The 23,309-nt window shown below is 31.3% G+C and overlaps 1 protein-coding gene across 1 annotated transcript; it reads right to left on the bottom strand.

Annotated features, from left to right (window-relative positions):
- Positions 1-809: 809 nt before the first annotated feature.
- On the bottom strand, positions 810-22,595 carry repo (homeobox domain-containing protein reversed polarity). The gene is made up of 2 exons (XM_072523314.1): positions 22,091-22,595; positions 810-1,758 (listed from the first exon to the last, which is right to left on the bottom strand). The coding sequence occupies exons 1-2, from the start codon at positions 22,510-22,512 to the stop codon at positions 1,014-1,016; spliced, it is 1,167 nt and encodes a 388-aa protein (XP_072379415.1). The 5' UTR covers positions 22,513-22,595; the 3' UTR covers positions 810-1,013.
- Between the last annotated feature and the right edge of the window lie 714 nt (positions 22,596-23,309).

The raw sequence follows: 23,309 nt of genomic DNA, 5'->3' as shown, positions 1-23,309 counted from the left end.
TTTGTATGTTTGTATTTTGAGAACGATTTCCGAAGTGGAAATTGAAACGTCAATAAACGTACTTTAACCGTTAATTGTAGCTTATTCCCATTTAAATAGTTATTACAATTAACATAAAGTAGTACCTACTAAACATCTATACAAAAAGTGGTTCACTGTAGGACAGTTTACTCTAAGATATTTCCGGTACACTTTCTTTTTAATATGTTCCATAATAGTGTTCCTTAACTATAATTAAGGCGATATGATTTTCAAAGTTATATTTGAAATCTCTTTTACGAAACTCGAAACATTTTTCGTTCCAAATTATAACCTCGCATATAGTTTGCAGTCGTTTATTGATTATTTTAGCATATATTTTGTACCCGGAATCGAGTAAATTAATTCTTTTACGATTACTGGGACCATCTCGTTTGCCTTTTCTGAATAGTATAATGACATCATGGAAAGTTATACAAGCCTTGCAAACGCAATTTTAGAATTAGTGTTGTAATACTGAACGGAAGATTTTTTTAATATTAAGTCCATTGACATTGACCATAGAGATTGAGGAGTAACCCAGCGACAAAGAATATATGCAGATACCAGAAAAAATACGAATAGGTACTACAATGAACTAGATCGTTTGGTGAAAGCGACGAAGCGAAGTTAAAAGTAACTTATCATATTTATCATCCTCTTGTAATATTATAACATAAAACTTTTTTCTTAATCACGAAGATGACAAAATCTACATTTTATATATCACCGTCGCCTTATAATTTTTACTTTTTATTATAAATTGCTTGATTAAATTTATTTTAATTTAAAATATAATATTCAAAACTGTTAACCGAAATAAAAACATTTGCTAGTACTTTTTACAATAAAAACATAATTGTTTAGATCAAGAGGTATTTTAAATTGCTCATAATACTAATTAATATTTTGACTACATTGCTCTCGCCAAGAAAATATATACAATAATGTAAAATCTGAAATTATTTAAAAATAGTGTCTATTTACAATTTTTGCTAATTCCGAAAAGGGGGCAAGGTAACGTATGTTTGATTTCCGTTTCCTGCTTCGGGTTTTAATTCTTTAATTCTCCCGTCATCATGATAAGTTTGTTCATGTTTGGGAGATCCATTTTCATACCAGTCAGGTGATTGGCTAAGCGCAGCATTGTGGTCTACATATTCTATTTTAACACCTATCGAGTTTTCATCGGCACTTGGTGAATGGGTCTGCAGCATGGAATATTCGCGACCTAAAGGTGGACTTGGGTTTGCTGGGGCTGCTGAATATTCATGGCTACGCATAGGAGCACTAAATAGTTGACTTTCGTGTGAATTTAACATATAAGAATAACTATTTTGAGCTGAGCCAAAACTTGAATAGGAGGCTGGTGAGCCGAAGCTCGAATACGTTCCCGAGCCACTATTAAGTAAGTTTAAATGAGGACCTAATTCATATGACTGGTAACTCCAAGAATCTACTGGTGCTGAAGTACTCAGCGTATTGGCTTGTGTGAAAGGAATGGTGTTATTGAAGTTTGTAGCAATATTTGGACTTGGTGATGCTGAGCTAATATATCCGGTTTTTCGTGGTGGTTCACGCTTTCTCCATTTTGCTCGTCTATTCTGAAACCAAACTTGGACCCTAGATTCACTCAAATTTAATTTTAATGCTAGTTCTTCTCTCGCGAAGACGTCTGGATATGGGGCACGCTCAAAAGCCCTTTCCAATTCTTCTAATTGAAAAGCAGTGAAGGTAGTTCTAAAAAAAAAAGAAAAAAAATCAATTTGGAAAATATAAATTAAATATTTTTAGAAATGACAAATTGCAATAAATATAAATATTAAAATGGCTTGGAAACTATTTTGTTGTGGCACCTTTATATTAACTATTTCCTTTAATGGGAGTAAATCACAATTGTAATTTAATATATATACATATATTTAATATATATATATATATATATATATATATATATATATATATATATGTAAAAGAATAAATCTTCTAGCAAAAGTTGCTATCGCTTTGTTGAATTAAATGGCCAAATATATGGAATAGGAGGACAAATTCGTTAAACTTCCCGTGCTCGAATCGGTATCAATAAAGTGTTATGAATCATTTCGGCCTATCTCAGCCCCATCAGACACTTAAGCTGATACAAATTTAATCTCAAAAAGTCCAATGAATGTCTCCTAAAACTTCACCACTGCAGTAGTTAGCGTACAGAGGCGCCACCTGCTTTGGCAGCTATGACTTTGTATCAGCCCCAATAATTTATGTCAAAATATCACCTTCGTTCGATTACAGTTACAGTGTATTCCGAACAAATGTTTTTCATAAAAACGCTTTATAATGCATTTATACAAATTAAATGAACATATTATTGCGTATTTCTTTAAGTTAACATTATTACAAATCTTTAAATATTATTTCTACGTTTATATAATAAAATATGTCTAGTGGCTGTATTGCCAGTGTACTCGGCAAAGTGATTCTAAAAAAGAACACACCTACCGCCTAAATATTGCGTGTTGGTATCATGTGACCTCACGGGCTATGACGCGGATGACGTGCAACGGTGTGTAAATTAGATGAAGTGTATATATATATATATATATATATATATATATATATATATATATATATATATATATATATATATGGCGTAAGAGCACAATTCGTCAATCCTCCCGTGTGTTTGAATCGGTATCAATGAAGTATTATGACGTCATTTCGGCATATCTGCTTTGTCAGACACTCGGGTGGAAACAAAATCAAACATGGAAAGGCCAGCGAATATCTTATGCTTATTTATTACTTTAAGTGGTTAGCGTATAACTACTTTGATAGGTTTACATCTTTGAACAAGCTATCACTTTGATGAATTGAATAGCTAAATATATGGTGTTGGAGCTCAAAAGAAGTGGAAAATAAGCCGGAGACATTCTTTGGCCTTTTTGTGTTTAATTTTTTATCAGCCCGAGTATCTGACGAAGTAGGTCTTCTTCTTTTTTCTTTTGTTCTCTTCTCGTTTTATGTAGACATGACTGTCTATTTTTCAATGTGCCTCCAGTAAAAGTTGTTCCATCGTTATCGTGATCTTCCTACTGATCATCTTCCTATTGGGGAACCGTCTCTTGCCGTCTTTACTACTGTATTTGTCGTCATTTAATTTATAATCGTTATATTCTACTCTTCTACTTCTTATCCAGTGTTTGATGTTCTCCACCTTGCATCTACGTCGTATATCTCTACTTCTAGCTCTGTTCCATAGTGTTTTATCATCAATATTTTTAAAATATTTTTATATGGGCTGTTTCTGACATCCGTTTTGTTCTCTCTGAGTCAGGTCGTGTTTCTGTCGCGTATATTATTATTGGTCTGATAACTGTTTTGTAAATTTTGCCATTCATTTCATACCGGATATTTTTCTTTCTCCATATTGTTTTATTCAGGCAACGTGCGGTTCTGTTGGCTCTATTTTTTTTCTCTTTATTTACTTAATTCTCCACTTCTGTTTCATTCATGTTACATTTTCTGGCGGTTATATTAAGTTGGTGAAGCATACCTTATAAATCATCTTCACTTTGAGAGAGTAGTATTGCGTCGTGTGAATAGCAGATTATTTTAAGGTATTTTTTCCCATTTGGTACCCTTTTTTAATTCTTACTTCTTTATTATTTCATCCATAATCAGGTCGAATAATAGAGGACTCAGGGAATCTCCCTGTCTTATCCCATTGCCAGCTTTAATAGGGTCAGTTAGTTCTTCTACTTATACTTTTATCGTGTTGTTTTGATAGATATTTTCGATTGTTTTGATTATTCCTAGAGTAGCAAGTTGCTAGGACTTATAGAGAGGAGTTGTCTAAGGGTCAGCAAGTCTGGGAGTGCTGCGTTGCCATGCAGTAATTCTATTTGAAACTTTAACATTATTTGAACTTATCAACAAATATGTAATCATTAACACATTTAATATTATTTAAAGGGTTTTAGCCACATATGCTACATAGCCACATTTTGGCTTTGCTCATGTATACCTGGCATCTGCACTGATGATCAACTTAATAGTCCGAGAACTTTTGTGATATAGCCCGAAAGGGTCTTTTTAGACTATATGTTCTTTTATAAAGGATTTTTTTAAATAAAATTTTTTGTAATTGTTCTGAAGCTATTTTCTTGTGGCATTATGAAGTAATTACTATTTAATTGGAAATAAGCCACAATTAAAGGTTAAAGTAAGTTTATTGACGTTTCAATTTCCACTTCGGAAATCGCTCTCAAAATACAATTTACTAATGTTTGTATTTTGAGAATGATTTCCGAAGTGGAAATTGAAACGTTAATAAACTTACTTTAACCTTTAATTGTGGCTAAATTTTTTTTTTAATTCATGGTATACAGCCAATTACAGGAATTTTATTTTCCTTGTGAATTTTAAATAACTTACTTACTTACTTAGTCCTAAGCCTTTCTACCGTTAGGTGTAAGGCTGGTGGGGTTAAGATTTGCACTGTTGTCTCCATGCTATCCGGTCTTGTGTTAGATTTCGTGCACTTTCCCATGTCAATCCTTTCTTCTCAACTTCTTTTCTGATTTCGTCTACCCACCTAACTCTTGGTCTTCCTCGTTTGTTTTTCCCTTGCATTCTCGTTTCAAACACTCGTTTTGTTAATCTTTCATTCGACATTCTACACACGTGTCCGAACCATCTTAGTTGCCCCTCTACTATTTTTTCGTTTATTGGTTCTAGTTTTAGGTTTTGTCTGATTGTTTCGTTTCGTATTTTGTCTGTCCTCTTTCTGTTTGCTATTTTCCTCAGGAACCTCATTTCCATAGCATTGACTCGAGATTTTTGTCTCCCAGTCAATGTCCATGACTCGCTATTATACATGATTGTAGGTCTAACTACTGATTTAACGACTGCCGTTTTTACCTTCTCCGGTATTTCTTTTTTTCCCAAAAATGTTGTTTTCATAGTGTTAAATAAGCTTCCTGTTCGTCCCATTCTCTCATTTATTTCCATGTCTTGTTTACCGTTTGATTCAATTATTGCTCCTAGGTATTTAAAATGTTCCACTTGTTCTAGTTGTTTTCCGTTTAATTGTATTGCGTGTGTCTTTCTCTTATTTGAAATTATCATTGTTTTTGTTTTCTCTGTATTTATTTTCATATTTATGTTTGACAGTTCTTCTTCTAGGATTTCAAGGTTGTTCTGAAGGTCTTCTCTGTTTTCTGCTATCAAAACCATGTCGTCTGCGAATAGAAGCTCTGATAGTTGAGTCTGTTTCATTTGCCAGTATCCTAATATTAGTTTTCTCATTCTTCTCTTGGCTTTCTTTATTGCTGTATCCAGTACCACTGAGAACAGCAGTGGGCTCAACACGCATCCCTGTTTGAGGCCTTGACTTGTAGTAAATTCTTCGGATTCCTCGTTGTTGGTTCTTACCGTATTTGTATTATTATTGTACATATCCTTTATTACATCAATTGTTATCCTGTCAACTCCTCTTTCCTTTAATGTCCTCCATACGTCCTTTCTTTGTATTCTGTCAAACGCCTTTTCCAGATCAATAAAGCATATATGTATTTCTCTATTTTTATTGATTACTTTCTCACTTATTTGTCTTATTGTGAATATGTGGTCTTGCGTGCTTCTGTCCTTCCTGAATCCACATTGTGTATCTTCCATAGTTGGTTCTATTTGGGTTTTTATTCTTGTTTCTATTATTCTTGCGAATACCTTCCCAGGAATACTTGATATAGTAATACCTCGGTAATTATTACAGTTTCTCTTGTCGCCCTTTTTGTGTATTGGTAGTATAATGTCTTTCTTCCAGTCCTGTGGTATTTCTGCTCTTTTTATGATATCATTCATTAGTTCTTTCATGCTGTCCACTCCCTCTATTCCCATGAATTTTATCATTTCCGGGGTGATATCATCCTTGCCTGGTGCTTTGCCTAATTTAACTCTTTCAATTGCCTTTTCTAGTTCCTCTGTTGTTATGGGTTCTACTTTTTGTTCTTCATTAATTTCTTGTATCTCCACTATGTTGTCTACGTCTGTATGAGTTAGCTCTTTGAAATGTTCTCTCCATCTTTCCATTGTTTGGTTTTCTTCTGTTATTACCTTTCCATTCTTGTCTTTTATATTCGGCATCATGTGTTCTTTCTTTTGTCTGAGCTGTTTTAATGCGCCATAGAAGAGTTTTTGGTTTTCTCTATAATTATTTGTCATTTTTAGTCCAAACTTTTCCCATGACCTTTCTTTTTCTGCTTTTACAGCTATTTTAACCTCTTTTCTTTTTTCTTTATATGCCTCATAATCTTCAGGGCGCTTTGTACTTAGATATCTCTTCCATTTTTCTTTTTTGTTCTTTACTTTCCTTCGTATTTCGTCCGTCCACCATTCAGTTCTCCTCATGCTATTATTTGCTATTTTTGTCTTCCCGCAAGTTTCCTCAGCAGCTATGATTAAGCTGGTCTTGAGATTTTCCCACTTTTCCTCTATACTAGCAGTTTTTGCCCTACCTTTCAAAATATTGTCTAATTTTTCTTGGAATATCTGCTTATATCTTTCTTCTTTTAATTTGTAGCTTTTTACTTTTTCATTTACTACCTTTCTCCTCTTTTCTTCATTTTCTTTTGCTGTTCTCATTCTCATTATTACTAGATGATGATCACTGCCAATCTCTGAGCCTCTTTTGACTTTCGTGTCTTGTACTCTTTTCCATTTGTTGCTACTTACCAAAAAGTAATCTATGATTGATTTTTCATTTCTACTTTCTTGTACTCTCGTGTATTTGTGTACTTTTTTATGTTTAAATTTTGTATTTGTTATAACAAGTTTATTCTCCATACATATTTCTATTATTCTTTCGCCATTTTTGTTTAGTATTTCTTCTCCTTCTTTTCCCATGCATTCCTCAATTCCATTGTTATTATTTCCGACTCTACCGTTTAGATCTCCCATTACAATTATATTTTCTTCCCCATTGTCAATTTGCATTTGGAGCTCCTCGAAAAATTTATCCTTCTCTTCCTTTTTTGCATCTTCATTTACTCCGTAGGCTGTTATTATTGTCCATATTTCCTCGTCTATCAGTTTCATTTTCAGCGATAATATTCTCTGGTTAACATATGTTTCTTCTATAACGTATTGTAGACTATTCGGTGCAATTATTATCCCTACGCCTTCTTTTGCTCTCTCCTTTGCATCAGCTCCTACCCAAAATAACCAATATCCTTTGTGTATCTTCTTAAAACCTCTTCCTTTCATTTTCGTTTCCGTTATTCCTAATATTTCTATTTTTTGTCTGATCATTTCTTCTACAAGTTCTACCTCTTTTCCATTGATGCTTCTTACGTTCCATGTTCCCATTTTTATCTCTCCTTTTTTCTGCGGTATATCTTTCATCTTCTTTATATTCTCATCCTTGTTTACCTTTGCATCGTGCTTTTTCCTATCGTTATTCCTATTCGTCGCCCTGGTCGTCATTGTCAGATCCTTTCCGTTGCTTTGGTCGTTATCAATGTTCCTCGTGTGGGTGTAGTTTTCTAGTTTTTTGGATGTTTTTCAAGTTCCTTTTTTATTTTGTTCCATCTCCATTCTTCTTGGTTTACTAACACCTTGTTGTAACCAATTTTGACGTCTTTGCCTTTTTCTTTTTCGTTTTTTGCAAAATTTCTTAGGTGTTTCTGCTTTTCTTTCTCTTCTCTGGTCAAGTCATCATTGATGAATACTTTCTCTCCTACGACGTTTTTTAGTTTATATTTTTTTGCCATAATCTCGTGTTTTTCCTCTTCATTTCTTAGTTTTATTACGCATGTATTCTCGCCTATTTTTTTTACTGTTGTAGGTGTAATATCAATTTGAAGATGTTTATTAAAAAGTCCGTTTATTCTTTCTTTTAGGCTGCTTGGTTCATTTGTATCCATTTTTAGACCATTTATTACAATGTTGTTTTTTCTTCTATTTTTTTCGATTATTTCGACTGCTTTTTTCATTTCTTGTAACTCTCTCCTTATTTCTGAATTCTCTTTTCTTATATCCTGATTTTCTTTTTTTAATTGTTCGTTTTCTACTGTCAGTTTTAGTAGAGCTTCGTTTGTTTTGTTTTGTTGGTCTTTAATTTCTCTTATTTCAGTTTTTATTTCTTTCTGTTCTTGCTTCATATCTTTTTGAGTTGTGTTCATTTCTTTCAACATTATTAATAACTGGTCTAATTTCTCAGATTCAGTTGTTTGGCGTTTTGTAGGAGTTCTTGGTGTTTTTTTGCTGTTTACAAAAAAATCTATATTTTCTCCTTTTCTTTTTCTTCCTTCATCTGTAGAGTATTCGTCGCTGTCCATTCTTACAATATTTTCTTTGGCCTTTTCTTGTTATTTCGCTGTTTATCTCCTTCCCTGTCCTACACCGCGAAAAGAGTCGTCGACCAGTCAACCCGTCGAATCTCCGACCCTTATCGGTGTTTATATGTGGGTCACTTCTACCGAGTTACTTTTCGTTGTAAGTCCCGTTTTCCGAGTTTTCTTACAGCCGAAAATTAAAACGATATTTATTCACCAACGCCACTTTGCCGTCGATTTTAGTGTGTGGACATCTTTGTTATAGCGAACCGTAATTACTGTTTGGCACAAAAAGTTAAAATATAAAAAGTTAATATGTTAAGGTTGATAATACTAAAACTTTTACTTTAACTTTAAACAATAATTTAAGAATTTTAAACTTTTCTCTTAATTTAAATTATTTTCCCTATTATCCCTATTATTTAAATTTAAATTAATTGTTATTATAAATATTTACCTTAGGTTTGTTGTCTTAACTATTTTTATACTCAGCCTTGTTTCCAGTTTTTGTATAAGTACCAAACTCGTAGCCCATTACCGTAAACAAACTGACACCAGTTTTTATTAACTATATGCACAACTATTTATGGTTTTTGATTTACTTTTATCACAAGATACTTTAGTCACTATTTTTGTCCAGAATCTAATGTTTTCTCTAATTATATGTTTAATTAAACCACTTTAAATGCAATTTTTCCAAGAGCGATGTTCACATCGACCGTGCCTAATGTGTTCTCTTAACCATAATTTGGTGAAAGTAGTAGCTAATAGCTAAAATAATAGCTAGTGTTAAACAACACTAATTGGTTAAAATAACGGACAGAGGAAATGGTGATTTCTCATTTTAAATAATTATTTAAATTTAAAAAATAGAGAAAACATAGTATAAAGCTTCGCGCAAATCTACTGTACCACCTACTGTGCCATTTTTTTGACTACTACTGACTAACTGACTTTCTTTTCTTTGGAACATATTCGAGCAATGGGGTTTGAAAATTCAAACACATTGCTATTTATGGATCGTTTTTATTGGCCTGTAATGGTAGATTTATTTACCACCTTTTTCACAGGAGAAACCAAGCGAATTATTACAGTTTGAGAGAAATGATTGATTTTGAAAGTACCATCTGCTTATGTTTAATATTCAAATTATAAAAGTCCGTATAAAAATTTATATTTCATATTTACTTCATTTTGATGAAATATATTGTCGGAAATTCTAATATACACGGAATTGTACTAATTATTCTATTTTCACGGTACTAGGTATTAATAGTCGCATAAACTTATTTCCTGTATAATCAAAAACAGTGCACTTGTAGTCATATCATCCAACCTGTTATAAAACCGTAATATAAAAGAAAATTTATCTTTATTTTATTGTTGTAGAAATGATTTAATTCGTTCAGAATTGGCAAAAAGTGTTCATTTCATTGTGTATGATGACCAAACGGAGATGATTTCTCCCGAAAATTTTTCTTTTAATTCATTTTACAAATTCCCAATTGTCAATAGAAGCACGTGAAAGCCAAATAGGGTCGTACTGATGTGTATCATATGATTTTTAAAAATATTTACTTTTGAAACTGTTAGTGTCAGAATTTCTTGAAATTTAATCATTATATCACAATTAAACTCTAAAAAATAACACGACCAGTAAATAATTTAACAATAACTATAACATAAATATATCACAATATATTAACTTAAAAATCAACACGATACAATTTGAATTTAAAATGCTGGCAAGTTTGGATCTGTAACATGAGAATCTGTCTGGCTTAAGGTAATAAATTATATTTAATAGCCTCTTGACGAATGAGACGGCGAATATCAACACGTGCTCATGTTTAAAGATGGGAATTTGGTAAACGAATGTACTATATAAATATAAATTTGTTGGTACTTCCCACAATTAGTTATAAAATAAATTCATCAAAAACAGAAAAAAAAATAATCTGATTGTTTTTCACCGATTTTGCATCTTTGTGGTCTTTAGAACTGGGTAATTATATTATAGATATTTTTATATGAGATTAGTTTACAATCGATTGTAATAATAATTACATTTTCTTTTTAAATTACATTTTTAATTGTATTGTGTTATAAGGTTTTGTGTTTTAGTTGGAGGCGGTTTATACAATTTTTTAATCAAATAATCGTCAATCAATAAAATTGCATTAATTCCAAAGGATCTTTGTACTTCAATGATTATAAAGAGTGCTCATTGATTTCAGGAGTGTAATGATGAAAGCATTTTGAAATTATGCAAAATACTCTTTCAGATTGTGACAAAAGTTTGAAAAAGGTTGCCAGAAACATAACCTTTTAAATTTTTGCTCTTGTGCTAATAATCATCCAAATTTTTTTTGTTATTTCTGACTTTTCGTTCAAAATTCTTGCCAACCAAATACAGATGTCGCTGCTTTACTTATTTCAACCAACGCCTCCATTCACATTCTCTGAGGTCCAATATTTCAAAGGGTCTTATTCACATCGTCTTTGCATGATATTTGTAATCTGCGTCTTCTTCTACTCATTAGGATTCCCTTTTTACTATCCATCTGATCATCCATTTGATCAGCTCCTTTTACGTGCAATACCAGATTAAATATTTTTGGTCTATGTCGTTCAGTAATTCTTATTTCAGTACCATCCTTATTGAAGTAAAGCTTCTATAGTGGAGTTGTATTACTTTTTTATATATAGTAAAATGCTGAGGCAAGCATCACTGAATTAGCGACACGAGAAGGCGTCGCGGGTAGCATCACGAAATAGCGGTTCTTCACATCGATTCACTACTTACGAGCAATTTGTTCCTAGTCGTCATATATTTATTCTAAGCAGGTTTAAATTAAACACTGCCTGGGGTGATTGCGGGGGTGGATTGAGTAGCTCTGCGGATACCACAGCCGGTCCCAAACCCGGATAAAATGTGGAGGGTGATTGGCAAAGTTAGCAACCTAGCAATCGTAAAAACAAATACTGCTCAAAGAAACAACAGAAACTGCGAAAAACATCCAAAGCCCAGATGAGAACTACTACTTGGAATATCAGATCGCTCAAGTCAAGGGACCAAGAAATAACTCAAGTGCTGAAAGAGAAAGAAATAGACATTTGTGCTCTACAGAAAACAAAAAAGAAAGGAAAACGACAATCAAAATTAGGTGAATACATACTAATCTACAGTGGAGTAGCAAAAGAAAACACGGCCAAAGGAGGTGTAGCCTTACTAATACACCAAAGGTACCAAAAGCACATCAAAGAGTGTCAATACATATCAGAAAGAATAGTAACAGCAAAGATAATAATGGAGAAGAAAGACCTGAACATCATCGGAGTATACGGCGCAGAAAATAACAAGCCTCAAACAATAACGGAAGCGTTTTATGACCAACTACAACAAGTAGTGGATCAAGTCAGAGGGAAGATGATAATATTGGGGGATTTTAACGCTCGAATAGGTAATCAAGTAATACCCGGAATTAAGCAAAAACATAACAAGGATGTAAAAACGAAAATAGAGAACTGATGATAAACTTCTGCACGAATAACGAACTAAGACGAACTAAGAATAAACAACACATTTTTTGACCACAAAGACCAACACAAATATACATTTAATAACACCTGTGGACAAAGATCTATGATAGATTATGTTATAACCAACAGAGATATACATCCATCGAAAATAATCGACGTAAGATGCCTCAACTCAGCACATGTAGGTAGCGACCATATCCTAGTATTATGTAAGATAAGAATCATCCTGAAATACTTCCCATCCAAGAAAGCGGCGCCAACACAAAAATCAAAGTCGAAGGACTAACTACGGAATCCACGGAATACTTATACAGGAAAAGAATATCAGAGAAGATCGCTGGGAATAAAATATTAGAAAACGATAACATCAAGGAAAGCTGGGAAAAACTCAAAAATAACATAATTCACTCAGTAATAGAATCACTTGGAGAGAGAAAAGTAACGAACACTAACATATCAAAAAAGAAAACGCCATGGTTTAGAGAGGAAGTGAAGACAAAATGTGAAGAAAAGAAGAAAGCCTTTCTACAATACAGAACACAACAAACACAACAGGCATACAACCACTATAAACCAATCAGAAATGAAACGAATACTTTAGTTAGATAAATAAAAAGGGAACACTGGCCGAGCTTCTCAAAACTGATGGAACACGACTTCTACGGAACACAAAAAGAAATATGGAGAATGATCAGAGGACAAAGAAAAGAGATGAACGAACTAATAAAACGAAACACATTTAGAAGGAAACATGGGTAGACTACTTTCGATCCCTATTTGCTAAAGGTGACGATAATGGACCACCAACACCAGAGGTGACGACAAACGAAGAAATAATTATTGAGGAGGAAGAGATAAAGAAAACATTAAGGAAATTATAAAATAGAAAATTACCAGGAGAGGACAGAATACCGAACGAACTCCTAAAGTACGGAGGACCAGATCTGACCAAACAACGATTAAAACTAATCCAAAAAATAATAGAACAAAACAGAATTCCTCAAGAATGGAGATCAAGCATTCTAATACCTCTCTTCAAACAGGGAGACAAATCAGATCCGGAAAATTACAGAGGAATTAATTTATTAAACACAACACTAAAATTAACAACCAAAGTGATAACAAATAAACTGAATGAAATTATAACACTAGCAGAAGAACAACAAGGTTTTAGGTCGGGAAGATCATGCACCGACGCTATATTTATAATGAGGAAAGTGCAAGAGAAATCACTAGAATACAACAAACCGACATATCTATATTATCCACTTACTGTACGCAAGAGAGATACCTCTAGGAATAATCGAAACGATCGAAAATGTCTACCAAAAGAACACAATAAAAGTAAAAGTAGAAAAAGAACTAACCGACCCTATTAAAGCTGGCAATGGGATAAGACAGGTAGATTCCCCTAATCCTCTATTATTTAACCTGATTATGGATGAAATAATAAAAAAAGTAAGAACTAAAAAAGGATACCAAATGGGAGAAAAATAACTTAAAATAATCTGCTACGCAGACGACGCAATACTACTCTCTCAAAGTGAAGATGATTTATAACATATGCTGCACCAATTTAATATAACCGCTAGAAAATTTAACATGTTAATTTCCCCAAAAAAGACAAAATGCATGGTTATAACAGCAAATTTACTAAGATGTAAATTGGAGCTGGAAGGTCAGATAATAGAACAAGTGATAGGAGTTTAAATATCTAATGAATAGACAAACAGATCTACAGGCTGCCTGAATGAAACAATATGGAGAAATAAAAATATCGGGAAAGAAATGAAAGGCAGAAATTACAAAAAAGTCATCAGATCAATAATAACATACTAGGCAGAAACAAGACCTGACACAGAGAGGACAAAAAGGATGTTAGAAACAGCAGAGATAAAAACAATTAGAAAAATTGATGGTAAGACATTATGTGACAAAGCTAAAAGTACAAATATACAACGTAGATGCAAGGTGGAGATGGAGAACATTAAGAACTGGTTGAGAAATAGAAGAGTACAATGAAACGATCATATAAGCCGAATGACAACAAATAGAGTAGTGAAGACGGCAAGAGACGATTCCCCAATAGGAAGACGATCAGTAGGAAGACCACGAAAACGATGGAACGACAACTTAGTGGAGGCACATTGGAAAATAGACAGAGTCATATCTATATAAAAAGAAGAAGAAGAAGAAGGTTTAAAATAAAAATTGAAGTAAAAAGTTAAAAGATTAACTGTCAATAAAATATTCGATTGGTAACGATTGGCAAAATTTAAAAATCCTAAATATCATCCAATCAATAACAATATTGAATCATCTGTTTAAATTTTTATGACACTTAAACATCGTATTTAGTTTATATGCTAATTAAGTTTACTATCAAAAGATATTTATTTGTATTTTATTATTAGTTTAATGTTTCGTCTGAATTTGACAGCTCTGTCAAAAATAAACATCGTATGCTTTGTTAACACGTTAGCAGGTGGCATTAGGAGCACACATAATTATCATAATATAATTTGTGTAAAATATAGCTAATAAATAAATAATAAATGCACTTTAGTTAGTTTTAAAAATATTAGTTGAATTTTAAAAATAAAGAAAATATAGCATGAAGCTTCGCGCTAGTCTACTGTACCGTCTACTGCACCATCTTTTTTTAGATCTTTGGTTCTAATATGATGTTATTCTGTTATTTTTAATACATGTTTACGCCATTAGTCATGACGTAATTCTGTTATTTTTTAATTTATCCTGATTCTAAATAAAGAGCTTATTTCAAAGTAGTTCATCTTATGCGGAGCAGCAATATTTCAAATTAGTTGCTAACTTTTTCTGTCTATGTATATTCAGATAAATTAAGGCTTAACAAAAAAATTAGAAAAAAAAGAGTATTTCCCACTTACTTTCTCAGCTCTAGCTAGATTAATATCCCAAAAAAATTCTTAATCATTTTTTAATAGGAAATCCTAAATAAATTTTTAGGAATAGTTTAAGATGGACATTCATAATCTAATAAAACAGTAAAGCCGTTTCAATTAGTATCAAGAAATCAACAGAACATGGTAATACAATTCCATCCCTAATCGTGAATTGTAAAAATTATGCCTAATAAATTAGTTTTGAACTGTAATGTAATTAATGCGAAATATTTACATGGTCAATTGATTTTCACCAAATGCTCCAATTCATTTATACCACCAGTTGTGAAGTTCAGGGCGTCAGTTGTACGATAAGCGTGACTAAAGTGCCTGCATATATTAAGAAATTCCTCAACTATTCCCCTTTTTATAAAAACCCTTAATAATTTAGCACGCGTCCTTTTTAGGCAAATAACAGAAAGTCGAATCACTTTTATCAGCGTTTTAATGGTAATTAGTGTTAAAATTAAAAAATTGTATAAGGACTGTAAAAATTTATTTAAAATTATGTCCTTGTTATTCTTAATCCTTAATGCTTTTCCAATCGCCAGATTTTTGTGCTCTATTCGATCCAGCACTTTCCTGTCTCTTGTCATTTATTTATTTTTTTTTTTTCATGTTTTCCTCTTTTTTTTTGCTTATTTACTTATTTGATCTTGATCTTTCTACTTTTTTTAGCTTCACATTCCGCTTTCTCCTTCAGCTCTAGAATTTTTTTGTCAACTTGATAACTTTTCTGTTTGTCTACACCAAATTAAGTTTTTTGAGATCTTGTTTCGTTTGTATGTTCTATTTTGTTATTTCTCTTCATCATCTTTCATGTACCCTTCTTCAAGTATAAACACTGTTTTTAAAGTGTATTCCTTTTAAGTTTTTATTCGTATATGTGAAGATAGGGATTGTTATAGCGTTATGATTTTTCCATTTTACATTGATATATATATATATATATATATATATATATATATATATATATATATATATATATATATATATATATAACACAGGGTAGTTTTAATCTAAGGTATAATATAAACTTGTTAATTTGAATTTCTTTAATTACGATATATTTCAGGAATTCGCACTTCTAATTGTATATCTCTGCATATGATTTTTTTAATATTGAATTTTTGACTTTTCGATTATCATTGTTTCTTTCATCGTGTTATTATTATTTAATATATTTACAAATTAAATTTTATTATTGGTCTGATCGTCGCACAGGCATTCTCTATCCATTTAAAGAATTTTTAATTTTTTTATTGAGCTAAGAACTACCGCACAAAAAAAACTTTTTATATTATATCGTAATTGTTAGCTAAGAAGGCTTTAAGCATTTTATTAATAGTGAGCAACGTATAGCATAAATAATAGTACAAAACGGGACTCTATAAAAAATCTTAGATTTTTGAGTATTTATTAAAATATAAAAAAGATTATTTGAGATATTATTTAAGTCAGAAGGGCTGACAAAACAGAAATAATAGAAACAAACAGGAAAACAAGAAAAAATAAAGATTTGAGAGTCAGAAGAGGAAATAAAAAATGTGTATTAAAATAGAAAAATATTGCAACTAATACAAACACAAATTAACAAACTATCGTCGTCTTAATACGTTTTAATGCCTGCATAAGCAATAAGATGGGCCAGGAATTAAGCAACAGTTCAACGCAAACATAATATTAAGAGAGAACTTACAGTTAATACGTGCGCAGTGAGTACAATGTATATTAATAACACTTATTTTGACATTATAATTTTTAATTACAAATATTTTCCTGCGCTGCAAATATTGTGTCCTTCATAATATTTGCAGTCGCCAATAAATTTAAGTCGACATAGAACCCAAACCAGCAGTTAAAGTAGAAAAATGAACGTAGAAGTTTTGAAATCCAACAATAAAAAAACTGAATAAGTAAATAATAAGAGGATTATAGAAACGAAATTATTAACAAAGAACATAATATCGGTCTAGATATCATTTCTTCTGTTTGCAAAAAATTACAGAAAACGTAAAATAAGAAGCTTGCGAAATACTTGGTACTGGAACTGTAGATTATATAAAACTATTATTATCGAACGAATTTCGCATGATTTGTAATCCAGTAGGACTGTCCCTTCAGTTTAGAATGGTCTTTCTTTCATATCATCGCTGTCACGGTCTTCCCATCTGCACCTTTGCCCCTCGAGGTCTCGAATGTATTGGTTCCCATTTAAATATTTTAAATGGCTTATATAGAGCAAAAGAAATAGAAGAAATAAGGTAGCAGAATAAAACCGTAGTTAATAAAAAATTGAAATTGAAATGCCCTACATAAAACAAAAACCAACAGTCGTTAATAGAAAAAGACTCGGAGAGGACGGCATTCCAAATGAATTACTGAGCTAAGAGACAAAAAGTTTAGTGAAACATAATATAATTTTTTACCATAAAATCTCAAACGAATGGCGGACTAGTTCTACCATTCTTACCCCTAAGAAAAACTATAAGAAAATAGCCTCAAATTACATAGATGTAAACTTACTAATAGATACTTTTACACATAATTCTAGAGAGGATAAAGTCCTTTCTACTTCCTGAAATTGCGGAGGAATAACAGATTTCGTCCCCGGACGTGGTAATAGGGAAGACATTTGAAACGTACGACCACTTTTAGACGTCTATCTGATACTGCTAATTAAAAGCCCATACAATAACAATTACGCCAGAGTTGGAATAAATGGGGAACTAACCAAAAGTTTCAGTGTCACCAAGGGTGTGAGACAAGGCTGCATACTAAGCCCAATTCAATTCAACATATACTTATAGTGAATGGATAATGCGGACAGCTACTAAGGACTGGAACGGTGGCATCACTATCGTCAACAATAAGATTTTTTAATCACCTCCTATATAGACGCTATTTTATTCCTCAGATACATAAAAATAATTGTAAGATTAACTAAGTATAAAAAACCGATCGAAATAAAATATCACTGACTTAGCGAGAACGTTTGACTATGTCCGATTCAAAGATTTCTTTGTAATAGATAAATACTGTATCAAATTATCGGCCTATAGGAACTACATATATACAGCAAACCAAAACCAATCGAATTTTTTGTATGTTTCACTTTATTTAACGTTAGTTACAATATGTTTAAACAATGTTTAACAATAAGCAAGTGGTTTGTTGCACAAACTTGTAAAAGGGTGAGAATAAACTAGGGATTTACTCAAACAATAACTGCTGATAATTGGTTTCGCCAGTGAGAGTTTAACATTACCATGGATGAAATATTTAGAAAATTACGGAAAAAAAGGGTGTAGAATGGGAGAAAACGAGGTTAACATTTTATGCTATGCAGTGCTAGTAGCAGACAATGAAAACTATCTGCAACGATTTTTACACCGATGTAATAAAACAGGCAATAAAAAAAGCTTTTAACATAATGAAGTGTAACTCCATTATGTTAATGTGATGCATGGCACACGGAGAGAAAAGTGTTGCCAAAAATATACTTCAAAATGTAATTAGAGCCTTGGTTAGCATTTAACAGATCTGCCTTGTCTCGATGTCTTGTATGATAGTCAATAGAAGATGTATAACAGACAAACGGCTGCTGGACAGCCGCGCGCGCCGCCCGGAATAAAAAAAACTAGCAAACAAAGAATGAATAAAACATTTAGGTATAAAAATATAAAAGGTTTTAACAATGTTGAAGTGAATAATAAGAGAAGAAAAAGTGGAAATATGCCTAACCGATACAATATGATAAAATAAAAACATTAGCATTAGACCTAATCAAAAATATACAGATAGCTGTAAGACCTATCATAATTAATAACTTAATATGATAGGAACAGTGCAGGGGCGGACTAAGTCCTAGGCAACCTAGGCATGTTCCTAGGGCTCGTAATTTTTGGGACCCGAAAATTAGGTATTTAATTTTTTATTTTTATAATTAATTTTTGTTTTTATTTAACAGAAAAACGTGTCCAAATTATACCGAATCGTTGATTGATAAAGTCGACAAGGTTGGATGAGCGTTCCCGTACTTATCCATCCATACTCGCGAGTGTATTGTGATTTGGTTTGTGATAATTTTCTTCTTTCTTTTTAGTAAGTAGTCTTTAAAATGAGTTTAAACATTTCAATGGAAGTGAAAAAAAAACCAAAGGAAAATCGAGATAAAGGGGACAAAACAAATAAAAAGATCGTTGGACAAATTTTTGAACTGGAAATGGAGAACAATTACAAAAATCGTTATCATTTTCACAGATTTCAACTGCTCAAACTCCAGGAACATCACTTGTGTACGAAACTATTTTGAAAAAACACCAGCAGGAATAACCAAGTAATTCTGATTGTGAAGATAAAACAAAAAAGGAAAAAATATAAAGTGAAATCATCTCAAAGTAATGATGAAGCGGGGACAGCGTTATGATAATACGTTTAATTCCGTTATTCAAATATAACGGACTCCAATCCAGAATAAAACAAAATATGTTTTCTGTCAACTGACATTAAAAATGAAAATTTGCACCTTTTTCAATATCGGTCAGGAATTTTACGTACTTTTTTTAAGTTCTACACATAGGTGGAATGCATTACAAAAATTAGGTAGGTTCAAAGACTTGAGTATTACCAGGTGGTCTGCTCGTTCCGATACTGTGACATGTTTAAAGGTAATTTATGAAGAAATTAAACATTGTTTAAGTCATATTTGCTCAAACAAACATGAAAAACCATACATTTGAGTATGTACTGTTACTTACTATATGGGAAAAGATTTTAGATAAAATAAATGTTTTAAACAAGACTCTTCAACAAAAAAACAAATGCAGCAGCCTTAATATATGATTCATTGAGTAAGATTCATTCAAACGAAGCAGAAAACGTTAAAGATATTGCGTATACTAATGATAAAAAACGACAGAAAATACGAAAACTATTTCATGGTGAAATTTCAGAACATGAAATACGATTTAGTGAACATTTTAAAGTTAATATTTTTGTTGTATAAACAAGATTTAAATCTAGCAGAACTAAAAAATAAAATATTACAATTTAAGACTTTTATAAGTAAAGAAAATATTATTTAGCCTGTATCCATGTAGTCATTAATTAGGGAAAAAACTATTATTGCAATTATCCCAAATTTAAACACAATTCTGATAATTTATTTTACCCTTACAGTAAGCAATGCAAGCAGTGAAAGATCATTCTCAGTAATAGTCAGAATAAAAAAAAATAAAATTACATTAGGCCTACAAAAATTAACTAGGTTATCATTACTTTATATAGAAAGAGTTATTAAATAACTGTATTAATTATGACAAACTAATTGACGAGTGTGCAGAATTAAAAGTGAGAAAAACGGCAATATAACTAATCAATCTAGGTATATTTGTTTAAGTATTATTGTTTGTTTTAATAAAATATTTTTATTAATTTTTGTACATGTATATTATTTTTTCCGTTTTTTTTTTGGAATCTGATAATTAAATAGAACTGCATACTATATGCTTTGAAACCAAGTTACCAAATGCAAAGTATGTATCATGACTGAAAAATAGGCCCGGAATTACAATGTTGCCTAAGGCCCGCTTTGGGTTTAGTCCGCCACTGGAACATTGTAAAGAGTTTATTAAGGTAGCTGTTGATAAAACATGACAACGGGGAGAAAATAAAACAAGTAATAATAGGTAACATAAACAGGTAACAGGTAACATAAGACAGGTAACAACAAAAATAACTGAAATGTTTACACAGAAATATTCAGCATTGAAGATCTTAACAAAGGTATTTTTCCTAATAAAACAAACTCAAATATGACTCATAAGAGTAATGTATAAGTGGATCTTGTAAATATAAAATGAAAAATATCAGCAAAAATAAATTGGCGATGATAAAAAAAAGAAGATAATTAACAAACGAACACAACAGGAAACAAGCATAAGACAAAGAGGTAGTCTAATCTAGTCCAAAATAGAAGAATTCGATATTTGCTATATTGCCCTATACAAATCTATATAATTAGCGGATGCTAGAAAGGCAGAAAACGAAAATTATATATTATTAAACAATTCTAAATAATAGGTATTCAATAAGATATGATTTGAATTAAAAAACTAAATATTTTGCAATACAAATAAAACAAAAAGAGATTTTAAAATAAAATATTATAATACGTACCGTAGTTAATAAATAATTAATTATCAGTATTAAATTCTACTTATTAAAAGATAAAAACTACAAAAATGTACATATGTCAACAATTTAGTTAAAAAATTGGCGTATTATATAAATACTTTTCTATCATACAAGGTGACTTAAAATATAATGCATTAGCACAAGATATTAAAGATAATCTACTTATATCAGCATTTAGACAAATTTAAAAACAAAAAAATCAACAGAAGAGGTACAGATGATTCGAATAATTTAGAAATATATGACTAACATCAAACACTAACTAGAATAACTTGTATATATAACGGAATTTATATAATTCATAGATACCTATACATATGTATTTGGAACAATCAAATGAGAAAATGGACAAAAACGTAATAAAAATAAGAGCGAATAAGTAAAGCTGACCTTCAAGAAATCGACATTTTTATGGAAACAGTATTTATATAGTTTAAAAACGTTATGAAGAAAGTTTTGTGAAGAAAATTAATAGATAAATTAGATAAAAACACAAATGGATAAACTAAAAAAGATGTCATGCAACAAAGAAAAAGAATATTTGTAGTATAATCAAAATTAATAGACTTCGCGCGAAAAACTAAAGGTATGAATAAAAAATTAATCGAAAAATATATTACCTTCAAACCTCTAGTTCACTTTGAAAATACTTAAGATCAGAAACTACCTAATATGTACCATATATTATTTAATGTAATACAAAATAGATTATAAAGGTAATATACAACAGATTATAAAAACACAAATCGAACAAATGAACAACATAAAAAATATACGTTAAGCAACAGAGAAAAATGAGACCAAAACAAAGGTGAAACGATTACTTATGTAAGATGATAGACTCAAATAAATAGAATTTAATTAAAGTAAAGAACCAGTTCAAGTAAACTTGAACCATGCATTTTCACACGGAAATGAACAAAAGAAGCAAATTACCAAAAAAAAAATCAACTATAAAAATTAATTGAAAAATATATTCCCCAAATTCAAATAAAATATAAATTTAAATAAACTTAAAGAAAATCATTAAATTTTTATAATTTCTCAACATATATAAAGTAGAACTAACTGACTTACCTGGTTTTTTTCTTTTTAACTCCATTATCATTTTTCTTCTTGTCATTCTTTTTCGTACTTGTATTTTGCGTACTGCCAATTTCAGTAGAACTTAAATTATGCGACTGAAGTAGCACTACATCTTCGTTTTTTCTCTTTACACCATTGGAATTGTTGTTAATATTTTCCATTCCGGGTGAGTACATCCCCAAATCTTGATGGTGTATGGGAGACGCGTCCAGTTTTTGAGGGGAGCCTTTGTATTCCATCGGTGATCCCATGTTTCCAAACATGTCGTGCTGTTGCTGAATCCCGAGCATCACCTGTATAGAATGCACATTAAGGTTTTCCTGATTCTTGTTTAGAAGAGTCGATGCCAAAGATGGCAAAGGTTGGTTGTTGAAGTCATTAAAACTTTGATCGTCAAACGGCGCACCTTCCATACTTTTAATTAATCGAAATAATCAGAACAATCTATTTCAATTTACCGATAATTTTTTAATCAAACAATTGCTACGAGCTTCAGTTAAGCAGATAAACTGACTTCTGACATTATTATTTTAGTCAATTTATATTTAACAAGCTCAATTAGGACCAGGAATTCTGTCCAATTGTAATCCTCGTTTTCAGCGTCAAACTTCACGCTATTGGCTCTAGCGTTGAGGGATGTGGCTTACGCGCGAAACAAGGCGTCGGGTCCTTTTTGTTTGAATGAAAACCATGTGAATACTATGTCGAGATAAGGGCACCACAGGTCCTATTGTTGGTTTTTGTAATTTTCTTAGGTTATATTTGATGGTGGTCACGTGGATCGCAATGATGTGGGTTTGAAATAATTGCCTTTTTCTTGTGGGAACGTGATTCAAAAATAATTTAAGGATTTCTGTGTACAATTTTATGTCGAAGAATTAAAGAATTTTAAAAATATTATTTATAAATAACTGAACACTAGGAAACTAAATTATTAATTTGTTTATATGATTTTACAAACCTGTGTTTAGATTACACATAATCTAAAAAATATTGATATTCTACTAATTTTTAATTCTTCAAGTAAATTTATTCATTATTTTTGTTTATTTTCGTATTATTTAGACATTTTTAAAATAATTTTATTTGGATTTTTATGTAGGTACTTTCATTTTGTTAAAACTTTTGCAAGTGCTTGTATTTCTGTTTCCGTCTATTATGATTTATTTATTTTTTGTTCCTCGTAATGTGTCAAAAATTTTATAACATT

Source organism: Diabrotica undecimpunctata, chromosome 2, assembly GCF_040954645.1.
Source record: "Diabrotica undecimpunctata isolate CICGRU chromosome 2, icDiaUnde3, whole genome shotgun sequence".
Taxonomy (NCBI): domain Eukaryota; kingdom Metazoa; phylum Arthropoda; class Insecta; order Coleoptera; family Chrysomelidae; genus Diabrotica; species Diabrotica undecimpunctata.
The sequence above is the reverse complement of the archived record's forward strand: the minus strand, read 5'-3'. Positions and strand labels throughout refer to the sequence as shown.

What these genes read in the sequence shown, in the direction of transcription:
- repo (XM_072523314.1), bottom strand. Translation starts at nt 22,512, where the DNA reads ATGGAAGGTGCGCCGTTTGACGATCAAAGTTTTAATGACTTCAACAAC. An exon ending in GTTAAAAAGAAAAAAACCAG is followed by an intron (nt 1,759 to 22,090) that starts GTAAGTCAGTTA and finishes TTTTTTTTTTAG; the next exon opens with AACTACCTTCACTGCTTTTC.